Below are 13,766 nucleotides of genomic sequence, written 5' to 3'. Positions count from 1 at the left end.
CGCCCACGTTCTTCTTGGTGGTAGAGATTGCGAATTTGGAGGGTACACTTGGAGAGGTTTTGTGGGTTGCTGCAGTGCGTCTTGTATATGGTGCACACTGCAGCCACGGTGGGCCAGTGGTGGCGGGAGAGAACGTTTAAGATGGGTGCCAGCAAGTAGTCTACTAGTTGCTTGAGTGTTGTTGGTGTTGCACTCATCCAGGGAAAATAGAGAGTGTTCTATTACTTGTGAATCCTGACTTGTGGTTTGGAAGTGGAAAAGATGCTTTGTGGAACCAGGAGGCGAGTTAAAATAGAATATCCGGCCTCTCACCTGTTCCTGCAGCCACAGAATTTATGTGCTGGTCCAATTTTGATTCTGGCCTATGGCGACCGTAGGATTTTGATGGTGAAGGACATTGAGGAGCAATTTAGCAAGGCCAATCCAGAGCACCCGGAGAAAACCCATGCACACACAGGGAGAATGTACAAACTTCACACAGGCGGTCACCTGAGGTCGGAATTTAACCTACTTCCCTGGTTCTGTGAAGCAACAGTGGTAACCACGGTGCCACCGTGCCGCCTCACAACCGACGTTGTGTCCAACTTTTGCAAGATAGGGGACCGAACCAAAATATAAAGAGGTTTTATTCAAAGTTAAATGAAAAAGCCGCTGGAAATATTAGATCAGGTTTTGACCAAACTGTTAACTTCTCTTTTGATTTTTGCTGAACTGATGACTTGCAAATTCTCAGCATTTTCTATTTTAATTTAAACACTTATTTAAATTTTACCTTGAAATGCAGATAGGGCACATAACATGATGCTAGGGTGTAAATCAATGCGACTTGTTTTTTGATGGGGGGGAGGGGTCCAAGAATATCCAACTGATGTCCTTTTCAGCCCTGATTTAAATGAATACATTTATTGATAATTTATGAACTGAAAATATATTTTGAACTGCAAATATTTTTTTGAAAGTCAGCCTCTTTATGGTAAGGATCGAAACTTGAATTTTGGCGAGAAAGCGCGGAAGTTGAGAGACCAAATTGAGAATATTTATTTAGCATCACATTCAGCATTATTTGTTTGATCGCAAAATGAGAAAACAGACATTCATGCTGAAGCAAGCCAAAGGAATAAAATTCAGACCAAATTGCTCATGGAGTGAATTATTACTTCTTGGCAGATTTGCATTTTGTCTGTTTTATCAGTTCTCTTATAATATTGTACCACGTACAAAGGTAAAAACGGAGTCTCTTAACCAACACCCAATGTGCAATGATATTTTGGAGTTGTCCAAATAGCATTTTATTTTTAGAACTTCATGAATTTCATAAAATATATTCTGTTTCTTTTGAAGGGCCTATGTGCAACTCAGAAACAAGAAAGCTGGTTCTTGGCAATGGCAGACATCCATTGAAATCACATGAGGGAAAGCATTCCTAAAAAATGCGATCACTTGCTTAAGGATAGAGGGCAGTTAGAAACTGAATCCTATGCTAAAATGTCTGAGATGTGCACTGAATCTTATTTCACAGGATGTAAATCAGGCCCCAAATCATTATCGTACAAGAACTTGGGGCATCAGGCTTTGTATTCTTAAAGCTAGGAACAGATGCTGAGACATTACAGCACAGGACCTGTGAGGTATTAAACCTTATAGCACAAGAGCATGTGGCAGTCGTGCTCTGAATGTCTGCAATGCAGGCTCTTGGAACAATTAGACATTGGACATGATTTACCGGCTACGTTGCGTCCAAAAGGTAATGCGGCAAGGTCAATAGATGGCAGGAGATCTCCCTTTATTTTTCTTTTTTTCATTTTTTGTAATATAATTGTAGAGTACCCAATTTAATTTTTCCAATTAAAGGGAAATTTAGCATGACCAATCCACCTACCCTTCATGTCTTTGGGTTGTGGGGGCGAAACCCACGCAAACACGGGGAGAATGTGCAAACTCCATACAGACAGTGACCCAGAGGAGGGATCGAACCTGGGACCTCGGCGCTGTGAGGCAGCAATGTTAACTACTGTGCCACCGTGCTGCCCAAGATCTCTCTTTTAGGCGGCATGGTGGCACAGTGGTTAGCTCTGGTGCCTCTCATCACTGAGGTCCCAGGTTCGATCCTGGCCCTGGGCCACTGTCCGTGCGGAGTTTGCACATTCACCGCGTGACTGCGTGGTCTCACCCCCACAACCCAAAGACATGCAGGGTAGGTGGATTGGCCAAGCTAAATTGCCCTTTAATTGCAAAAAAAATAATCTTTATTAGTGTCACAGGTAGGCTTACATTAACACAGCAATTAAGTTACTGTGAAAAGCCCCTAGCCTCCACACTCCGGCCATACTCAAAATGCATAACAAAAAGGAGATCCCTCTTCCGGTATCTACACGGCTCACCAGGGGCGGGATTCCCCAACCCTCTGCCGGGTCGGAGAATCCCTGGGGGCGGCGTGAAACCCGCCCCACTGCTTCGACACCGGCTGCCGTATTCTCCGGCGCTGGTTTTTGGGCGGGGGCGAGGATCACGCCACGCCAGTCGGGGGCAGCGGCCACCCCCCGGCAATTCTCCAGGTCCCGATGGGCCTAGCGACTGGCGTGGATTGGACATGGTCCCACACAGAGGGGGCAGGCTGGTAGGCCATCTGGTGCGGTCCTTGGAGGGGGGAGGGGGGGGGGCGCGGGGAGGGTTCCATGGTGGCCTGGCCCGCGATCGGGACCCACCGATCTACGGGCGGGCCTGTGCCATGGGGACACTTCTTCCTTCCACGACGGCCACTGTAGTGCTCCGTCGTGGACGGCGCAGAGAAGACACCCCCTGCGCATGCGCTAGAAAACGCCAGCCGGTCTGCACATGCGCGGAATCACGCCGACGGTTCTGCGCATGTGCTAACTCGCGCCGGCCTAGCCCCCGGACGTGCAGAGGATTCCACAACGTCCAGTCGGCCCGATGCGGGAGTGGTTCGCGCTATTTTTTACGCCGGCGTCGGGCCATCGTGGGGATTCGGGAGAATCTCGCTGCATGCCTCCCAAGATCTCAAGTGATTTTGCGAGATGTCACGAGTCCTGCCTATTGTGGGTAGGATCACTGTATTGCAAATCTGCATATTAGAGGGAGACAGCTGGTTTTACACTAATATACATTTCCATGACCTGCCTGAGACATGCGATCTAAACACCTCGCCTTAAAGACCTTGGGCGAGCTGTGTTCAGTGCTGGTCGCCACAAACGGGCACCAGAGGGGCAGCACTTGTGGGGTTCTCCCAAGGGATTCGAGGCCCTCAGGTCCTTGCCTTCTGGGCAGGGTGGCACCTTGACAGTGCCAGCCTGGCACTCTGTCATTGACACCTGGGTGTCAGTTTGGCACTGCCAAGATGTCAGGCTGGTATTTTTCCTGCACTGGGCATCGTGCCCAGGGTACACTGTGTGGGTGCAGGGGGGCCCAAGGATCCCCTCATAGGTGAGTTGGGACTTCAGGGGGGTTCACGGGTCACGTCATGGGAGGTGGGGCTGAGAGATCGGGCCGGCATTCTCCTGCACTGGAATTCTGAGAAGAGGAGCACCTCAGTGCAGGAACAGGGACTAACTGCAGCCTTTTCGAGGTGTTTTCTGTTGAGGCCCCGAATATAACCAGAGTCCTGGCAGATGGCGCTGAGAGCTCCGGGAACACCCGGCTAAACGTGCTTGTTATGGTACTCTGTTCCCATTTGGTTAGGACACGCCCATTGAATCCAGAATGGTTCAATTTATTAAACCTTTTCTTACAATCCATATTTTAATTCTGAATGAAATGACACTATCTTTCCGAACAAAATACTATTATGTTGGCATTACCTCATCTCCTTACACTTAAATTCTGCTTTGAGTGCAACAGTTTATTATAATTTACACACCATTGCACCAACATTAGGCATATGTATGACACCAATATCAACATCATAGGAACAATGGGCATGATTTAATGGCCTCTTTGTGCCCTACTTGGTGAAAAGACAAGGCCATTGAATCCCGTGAGAGGCCTCTCGCGAGATTGCAGATGCTCAAAATGCCTCGTGAGACTTAACAAGATCTTGCAAGACATTGCGATCTGGATTTCACCCTCGCTGGGCCAGATCCAGATTAACATACGTAAATGATACTAATGGCGCATTTAAATTTGTCTGCGCCGTATTCTCCTGAGGTCTGGGATTAACGTCCTCACCTTGGAGACTTTGCCAGGGTGCCATTAAGCACTGGTTTGCACAAACGCGGACCAAGCATAACGGCACTCCTGCTAGCACCTAGCTACCTTGGTACATCCAGCCTGGTCCCTTGGCACTGCCAGGCTAGCAGTGCCAAGGTGCCTGGCGCCAGGTTGCCCGTGCCAGGAATCAGGACCAAGGATGCCTTGTCCTTAAGATGTGGGGTGAGGTGGGGGTGGGGGCTCGAGGACCCCTAAGAGGTAAGTTTGGTGCGGTGGGGGGTCCGGAGGCCACGGTGGGGTGACTGAGGGGGGGTCAAAAGATTGGGGCGGCATTTAAATTTGGTGCCTTGATCCGCAGCTGCTCTTCCTACACTGGTGAACTGAGCTCGTCAGCAAAGAAAATGAGATAAGTGCGGCCTCATTCGGCCATTCATTGCTGAGGACAAAAATCAGCAAAGTTTTATTAAATAGCGGTGTAATTAAATAGCGGCACTGCAGCACCAAGAAACACCCTGCTAAATGCACCAAAAGGGGACTCTGTTTTGTCCTGTTAAATCATGCCCAAAAACATGGAATAAAAATGCCTAATTGTACTTTCTGGGCTTTGAAGCTTTAGTTCTTCTGTACCACAATGCTGAAAATGTCATGTCAGTTCTGAACACCCTGTTGCACAGTCAATCTGACCCTGAGAGGAGTATAGCTATGGATAAACCAGATGAGTCTGCTCAATGTCTGCCATTTCTGTTTCTCATACAGCAATATGAAAACTGGCGCCCACACCAGCCCGACAGTTTCTTTCATTCTGGAGAAGACTGTGTCGTTATGATCTGGCATGAGGATGGCCAGTGGAATGATGTTCCATGTAACTACCACCTCACATACACATGCAAAAAAGGCACAGGTGAGGTCTGGCACTTACTGTATGTGATTGACCCCACCCCTTTCTAATTCTCACTTCTCCCTTGAATATGTCCGTAAAGCCTCACCAGTGGACTAAAGCTGGGGATAACAGGAGAAAGCGGTATGAAGCTACATTCCCTGCTTCTGCACTGGCTATGTGTAGTCAAAACACTCACCAGTGAACTGCAAGCTTTGTTTTCTAATGGATGGAATTCATGGATTAGCAGGTGTGCATAATTTCCTGCTGTGCAATTTGGGTGTGCCCTTGGAATGCAAAAGTGGAAAATTGATCCTATTATTATGTCTTATTATGTCTCAAATATTTTTGCACTCGATACTCCATCCTCGCTCCCTCACAAGATTCAACTCCTTTCTCTTCATTCCCTCGATATAGCACAGTTCCCTGGGACACTGGCAGTCGTTTCAGTACTTCAACCAATTGATTATTCCCATGTTTTGAGCCTCAGCAGAGGGTTAGTGGGTTATTCAACTGTGGAGGGCATTGCAGCTGAACTGGCCCTGTCCTCCCTTGACATGTATGGTCATTTTGAAGTTGGAATTAATGATTGAGAGTATGAACGGTGACATTTTTGTGTTCATTTTTTGTTTTTACTCTGAATAATTTTGACCTGTGTGTTTCAAGGTAAAGGCTCAAGGTAGAGCTGTATGATTGTAATAAAGAAACAGCAGTGACGAAGTCCACTCATTTGTTCTCTTACAAAATCTGTGATATATCTGTGAATAGTCCTGATTGCCAATTCTACTGAAATGTTTTATGGGATAAAAGATCAGCTAGAAGTGCATAAATGTTATAATGGATTTTAATGTTGAGTTAACACAGCATGGCAGAGGTATGCACTCTATTGAATACCCTCTTCACTTGTTCTGTGCTTCTCATCTGCTTGGCCTCACATCTTGGAGCTGAAAGGACTGTCGCACATGAAAATCTCCTCTGATTGTATCTCTGGCAGATGCCACAACCTTTGTTAGGCTACTCCAGAGCTGAAGCAGTTCTAATCATGAATTGAGCAGAACATGACATGAACCTATGTCTGTCCATGATGTTTAGAATTGAAATTTAATACACCAGTCTGCGAGTAATTCTTGGATCGAATAGACTAGAAAGAGATTGCCATTACTTTGCACAATAAGAAGCACATTTCCACATGTAAGTAAGTCACCTTCAATGAAGTTAACATCCATTTTTCTTGTGTTTAGTTGCCTGCGGCCAACCTCCGGTTGTGAAAAATGCTAGAACGTTCGGAAAGATGAAGCCTCGATATGAAATAAATTCTATGATCAGATACCACTGCAGTGCTGGCTTTATCCAACGCCACTTTCCAATCATTAAGTGTCGAACCAATGGATACTGGGATAAACCAAAAGTTGCCTGCTTAACACGTAAGTTTTGTCAATGTTGTGCGAGTTGGGAGAAGGTGAGGGACAGAGAGAAGGAAAGATAGAAAAGGTGATAAGGTCTATGTCATGTTTGAAATATTTGAACAAATACTTGCAAGCATTTCCAGAAAAGATGCTTCATCAGCCTACATTTGACTGTTAGTTTTCTGGAACAGTGTCAGCTTTGAGTACACCAACTATTTTTATATTTATCAATTCCTCCCGTTTACAGCTGCATGCCCTTCTGCAGTGAGGTCTTCTGGAGCATTACTTGTACAGGGCAGTGGTTAGTTCTGCTTTGGGTCCAGTTGAAAATAAAAATGTGTTTTAACAGCTTATGACTAGATAGATTTCCTCCACTGAGGTAATGTTCTTCTTATCCCAGATGTCTAATACTGAGCAACCAGTTCACATAACAGCCAATACCACACTTGTCAGTTGATGCTTTGATTTGGGCTCAGGTCTTGAAATGGCAAGTAATTCATGTACCAAATATGCCACCTTGGTAGATGGAATTTTCAATATTTAAATATGTGGAAGTTGCCAGTTCTTTGAGGATTGTTAAATCTCCTTCTGCTGTTGTGTTATTAGTTCACACAAGGAGATTTTATTTTGTCTGACCTGGCAGAAAATAAATTATTGCCGAATACAAAGATGATTTTTCAAGCCATGCACGAATGGAATACTCAGGGCTGACGGAAGACCAGATCAGCTACACCTCACCCTAATTTTCCTTTCACTGCATTCATTTTAGCTGTTAGAGTTGCAAATGTGGCACGGTAGCACAGTGGATAGCACTGTTGCTTCACAGCTCTAGGGTCCCAGGTTCGATTCCTGGCTTGGGTCACTGTGTCTGTGCGGAGTTTGCACGTTCTCCCCGTGTCTGCGTGGGTTTCCTCTGGGTGCTCCGGTTTTCTCCCACGAGTCCCGAAAGATGTGTTGTTGGGTGAATTGCATATTCTGAATTCTCTCTCTGTGTACCCGAACAGGTGCCAGAATGTGGCGACTAGGGGCTTTTCACAGTAACTTTAGTGCAGTGTTAATGTAAGCCTATTTGTGACAATTGCTATGGGCCAGGGTTTAGAGAACCCCAAAAAGTATCATGAAGTTCACCTGACCCACAACTTTTAATAGATTGTGGTATGGGGAGCACATGGCCCACTCGACAGGTGTGGTACAGCAGAAATGGAAAAGTATTTTTTTAAAGCAAAACAATATTTATTCTATGAACTCAAGTTAACCTTTCTAAAACAAACAATGAACATCTTAGCAACCAGTAAATCAAATATACCCTTCAAAGAATACAACACTCAGTAATCTGTATGCTGTTCTTTTAACACCCAGAAGACTTAACAAACCTTTAAACAGAAGCACATCAGGGTTTACATTCACTACTGAAAACATTTATAATTCTGAATTCACCAAATGATCAAGAGATAGTCCTTCATGGCAGGGAGCTCAAACAGTACAGCTGCTTTGTCTGACTTCAGCTGCAATACACTGAAAAATGAAACCAAAAAGACAGACACACCCAAGCTTTTCTCAAAGTGAAACTAAAAAGCAGAACCAGAGCTCAGCTCCACCCACATTCTGACATCACTGCAGTAACATGAGCAGCCAAACATTTCTTAAAGTGACATTCTCATGACACAATAAAGTTTATTAAAAAATTAAATGCTGGTTTGGAAGATTAACCATGGAGAAGAATAGTTGAATGATTATCTCTGGGGGGCTTCCATGAATAATTTGACCTAAGTAAGACTCATTGATAATCTAATTTGGCATAAGGGAACCAAAAATACTTCAACAATAATATTGTATTTAATTATTTTTAAAAAGCCTAACTAAGCATTGTGGTCGGTCAAAATGTTGAAACAACAAAAAATATTCTCTAATGCATCGATAGAAGTTGGTTGAAATATTTCAGTAAAGGTCTTTTAAATGTGTGGATTATTTGCATTTAACTTGACGAAAGTGACTCAGTGAAGATTGGGAAATACAAAAAAAGTCTAATATTAATTAATCATGGGGTGATTTTAAACCCAGACTAGCCGTGTGCGGGATCGGCAATCTGGGCGGAAATTCTAGAGAGAATAGGGAAATGGGATTCTCTTCAGAGAGATCGTGTTTCCCAATTTTCCACGTCTCTCGGCAGCAACGACAGGCATGAATCTCATTTCAGTAGACCTCATGTACGATTATCTGAGGCCTGAATCCTGCCGCAAAAAAACTTTAAAAATACTCTTGCAGTTTAAACACTTCCCACCATGCCCTCACTGCCCTCTCCACATGGCGTTCCCCAACTGAAATCACTCTCCTCACAGTCCCGTTCCACAGCTGACATCAAACTCCTCACAACTCCGTTCCTCAGCTGAAATAAGTAACAAAGAACAAAGAAAATTACAGCACAGGAATAGGCCCTTCAGCCCTCCAAGACTGCATCAACCATGCTACCCGTCTGAACTAAAACCCTCTACCCGTCCGGGGACCATATGCCTCTTCCCATTCTGTTCCTGTATTTGACAAGATGCCCCTTAAATGTCACTAGTGTATCTGCTTCCACTACCTCCCCCGGCAGCGAGTTCCAGGCTCCCACCACCCTCTGGGTAAAATACCTGCCTCGTACAACCCCTTTAAATCTTGCCCCTCGCACCTTAATCTATGCCCCCTAGTACTTGACTCTTCAACCCTGGGAAAAAGCTTGTGACTAGCCACTCTGTCCATGCCCCTCATAATCTTGTAGACTTCTAACAGGTCGCCCGTCAACTTACGTCATTCCAGTGAGAACAAACCAAGTTTCTCCAACCTCTCCTCATAGCTAATGCCCTCCTTACCAGGCAACATCCTGGTAAATCTTTTCTGTACCCCCTCCAAAGCCTTCACATTCTTCTGGCAGTGTAGTGACCAGAATTGAACACTATACTCCAAGTGCGGCCGAACTAAGGTTCTATAAAGCTGCAACATGACTTGCCAATTCTTAAATTCAGTGCCCCGGCCAATGAAGGCAAGCATGTAGTTTGCCTTCTTGACTACCTTCTCCACCTGTATTGCCCCTTTCAGTGACCTATGGACCTGTACATCCAAATCCCTCTGCCTGTCAATACCCTTAAGGGTTCTGCTATTTACTGTGTGTTTCCCATTTGTATTAGACCTTCCAAAATTCATTACCCCACATTTGTCCAGATGAAACTCCATCTGTCATCTCTCCGCCCATGTCGCCAACCGATCTGTATCCTGCTGTATCCTCTGACGGTCCTCATCGCTATCCGCAATTCGATCAACCTTTGTGTCATCCGCAAATGTACTAATCAAACTAGTTGCATTTTCCGCCAAATCATTTATATAAATATATTACAAACAGCAAAGGTCCCAGCACTGATCAATGAGAAACACCACTAGTCACAGCCCTCCATTTAGAAAGGCCTCCTTCCACTACTACCCCCTGTCTTCTCTGACCGAGCCAGTTCTGTATCCATCTTGCCGGTTCACCTCTGATCCCGTGCGACTTCACCTTCTCTACCAGCTTGCCATGAGTGACCTTGTCAAAGGCCTTACTGAAGAGCATGTAGACAACATCCACAGCCCTACTCTCATCAATCATCTTCTCGAAAAACTCGATTAAGTTAGTGAGACACAACCTCCCCTTCACAAAACCATGTTGCCTCTCGTTAATATGCCCACTTATTTCCAAGTGGGAGTAAATGCTGTCTTGACGCACCCCCTCCAATAATTTTCCTACCACAGACGCAAGGCTCACTGGCCTGTAATTACCTGGATTTTCCTTGCAACCCTTCTTAAACAACGGAACAACATTGGCTTATCTACAAAGGAACAACATTGGCTATTCACATTGGCTAATCAACCTCCTCACAACCCCATTCCACAGCTGATATCACCCGCCTCACAACCCCGTTCCTCAACTGAAATCACCCCCTCACAACCCTGTTCCTCAGTTGGAATCACCCTCCTTGCGACCCCATTCCTCAGCTGATATCAACCGCCTCACAACCCCGTTCCTCACCTGAAATCAACCTCCTCACGACCCCATTCCTCAACTGAAATCACCCTCCTCGTAACCCCATTCCTCAACTGAAATCACCCTCCTCGCAACCCCATTCCTCAACTGAAATCACCCTTCTCACAACCCCATTCCACAGCTGAAATCACCCCCTCAACCCTGTTCCTCAGCTGAAATCTCCCTCCTCACAACCCCATTCCACAGCTGAAATCACCCCCTCAACCCTGTTCCTCAGCTGAAATCTCCCTCCTCACAACCCCATTCCACAGCTGATATCAACCTCCTCACAATCCTGTTCCTCAGCTGAAATCACGCTCCTCACAACCCTGTTCCTCAGCTGAAATCTCCCTCCTCACAACCCCGTTCCACATTCTGAAATCACCCTCCTCACAACCCCGTTCCACAGCTGAAATCTCCCTCCTCACAACCCCATTCCTCAGCTGAAATCTCCCTCCTCACAACCCCATTCCACAGCTGATATCACCCTCATCATAACCCTGTTCCTCAGCTGAAATCACCCTCCTCACAATCCCGTTCCTCAGCTGAAATCCCTTTGACTGTTTTTCTGTTCCATTGTTTAAAGGCGCCAAAGCCAACCACAGCATCCCAACTATCTCGTGAGCTCTGTACAAGTCAAGGACTGCACATGGGACTTGATCATAGCTTGCACAGGTGGCGCTTTAACCTCTTGATTTTTCTGGATTTTAACCCCAGCTGTTTGAAGTTCAAGTTCTATGGTCAGTTTTACATAACCGCATATTAATTTTCTATTTTCTCTCTTCTGCTTGATAGCTTCCACATATCAAAGAAACTCTCGAAGGTATATTCACGGATTGTACCGAAAAGGAATGAAAAGCTCACAAGACCCCATCAGACACCACCATCGCTGGATCAGGAAATTCCATTCAGGGCACTGACCACACCACTGAATGGTGGGAAACTGTTCCTTGCAATTCGAGCCAAACAGTGCCTATAGTAACACAATGGGGTGGGGAGTGTTTCTTTAAAAAACACATAGGGAAAGATCAAACAGCAGTGTCTTAAAAAATGTGATGGTTAAAAGAAATGCAAAGCATTCATTTCAAAGTGAGCTGACTAAGTTTACGCTGAAGGAAACTGAAGCCCTGTTGTATCTTCATCCATTTCATAGCTCCAATATTCAGCATTTTACAGTTCAACAAATCTCCTTGCCGCTGTTGTCTTGCAAATATAGGACAAACATTTTATTTATATGTGCATTTACTACACATCCGTTTGCAGGAGAATTTTAACACTAAAAAGTATTTTTAGAGTGTTTTTGCACCTTTTTCACCACCTTTCAATGTCATTAGTTTTCTGTTTATTACAGCATGTGCAAGTAGTTACGTTTCTTTCAGCAATTCCTGCCAACCAATATAGATTGACATGTCAGTCATACCTATTCATCTTGTCGAGCTAATTTTGAAATATATTTTTAAAATTAAAAACAAAACACATTTCACTATTTATTGCATTCATTTCAGGTATATGATCAAATGATTCACTGTTCTTTCAGTGCCCCCTAGTGGATATTTTAATTTACTTTCTTGCCACATTTTACGTTGTTGCAAGTATGTGTATGAAGGAAAAGAAGGTGTTAACATGCTGCTTTGTAGTAATCTGGTGGCTGCATGAACACCATTTTGATTGCTGCTCCAAATACACTATTTTGATCTCTATAATAAGCAGTTTTACGTAACCAGAGAATGGAAAAGGTTATGGCGCATTAATGTGAGTGGAAACTGTTTTTGCAGAGCCTGGATGATTAATTGTCTGATTCAAAAAACATTCAACACTACGTTCCTCAATCGATCTTTCACTTCTGCAGCTACAAGACTCCTGTGTATTGTATTTCTAAGGATGCAAGGTGGGATCAAGCCCAGAGACTGCATTGTGAAGCTGCTCTTTAACTCACCTGGATACAAGCAATCAGAATAGCAAGTGCAAAAGGACGCTACATGACCTTTCCAAAGCCATTTGGTTCTTTCTGAGGTCAAAGTGCTAATGTATTAACTTTGTCAGACATGGCAGCTTTTTGCAGCCCTCACTAACCACACTACAATATGGAGCTGCCTTTTTCTAAGGGTGAATATAAACCTACTTTTGTTTGTAAAAAAAAACAAAAAAATAAATTAATTTTTGTATATATAACCATCTTAGTGCATTTTTTAAATGAATGTTTATGTCTGAATGTGGCAGCTGTATAGCATATGTTGGCGATAACGTATGGCAACTTAGTTTAATTCTTGGGATTTTTTTATTTGCTTTGAAAGGACGGGATAGAGACAAACAGAACTATATATTTTTGTAACATTTCTGCTGTTAACCCTTGGGAATCTGTCAAGTGCCACAGGCTTTTACAATTTGCACTGTGGGAATAGATCTCAGTATGCCATTTTGATTCGAATTTTAAGACAATGTATTTTTTATTCTCAAGGTCTGATTTTCATTCAGATTTCTCGATATATGTGGCAAGTTTGCGTAAAAGTCATTTACAAACTATAATGAGAGTAATCAAATCTCACTGATTTAAATTCAATCATGGAGAGATTTCGAGGGGACAGAAATCAATTGAATAATCCCGTGGTTACGGTGCAGTAAGAACAAAGACCTCTTCTAAAAATGAGAACCAGTCTGGTCAGCAGCAATTTTTTTTTATTACAATAAATTCATTTCTAAAAGAAAATATGCTGCTTACTCCACCAACTCCAGTCTTCTCTTTCTCTTTATAAGCAGCAAAAAAAATTACTCTATGATTTTTAATCTTTACAATGCACACCGAACAATATTGTATTTATATTTTAACTTGTATAGTGTATAATGTGAATGTTTGAGTATTTGTGACTGAAATACTGAAAATCTTTTGTTACTTTTTTACATGCTGTGGTTCACCAAAGAAACCAAAACAAAGTCTTGATCATGCTGTTTCTATTTTCATGCATTAGTCCTACTGGTAGAACTGACTTGAAGAGCATTATTAAAAAAAACTGAAGCTGGAGCTCAGTTATTTTCTTGCATATTTACAGAATTTACATGAGGGTTGTCAATCCTCTTGGATTGCCCTGGGGTCTTTGGGAATTAACGATTCACTTCCAAGACACTGCAGTGAGAAATATGGTAGAAAAATAATTGAGGACTTAAATAAATTGGATGCTCCCTTCATTTTCTTTGGAAACTTCCATTGATTAGTTAAAAATATTGGAGATATTGGAATTTTGACAGTCGAGGGTCATTCAATCAGATAATGAAGAGCCTGTCCACTTTCCAA

The 13,766-nt window shown here is 43.7% G+C and overlaps 1 protein-coding gene across 3 annotated transcripts in view; it reads left to right on the top strand.

The window, feature by feature from the left end:
- LOC119970550 (versican core protein-like) overlaps positions 1-13,497 on the top strand; it is a 225,779-nt gene extending 212,282 nt beyond the window's left edge. Inside the window, exons 14-17 of one of the 3 annotated variants that reach the window (XM_038805361.1) lie at positions 4,921-5,065; positions 6,283-6,465; positions 11,273-11,412; positions 12,327-13,497. In XM_038805361.1, the coding sequence (XP_038661289.1) occupies positions 4,921-5,065; positions 6,283-6,465; positions 11,273-11,397 (453 nt within the window). In that variant the 3' untranslated portion in view covers positions 11,398-11,412; positions 12,327-13,497. Of the gene's footprint in view, positions 1-4,920; positions 5,066-6,282; positions 6,466-11,272 lie in introns of all 3 variants that reach the window. The other 2 variants (XM_038805360.1, XM_038805359.1) reach the window with 2 other exon arrangements.
- Positions 13,498-13,766: the final 269 nt, after the last annotated feature.

This window comes from Scyliorhinus canicula, chromosome 8 (genome assembly GCF_902713615.1).
Source record: "Scyliorhinus canicula chromosome 8, sScyCan1.1, whole genome shotgun sequence".
In the NCBI taxonomy this organism is placed as follows: domain Eukaryota; kingdom Metazoa; phylum Chordata; class Chondrichthyes; order Carcharhiniformes; family Scyliorhinidae; genus Scyliorhinus; species Scyliorhinus canicula.
This window is presented reverse-complemented; position numbering and strand designations above follow the sequence as displayed.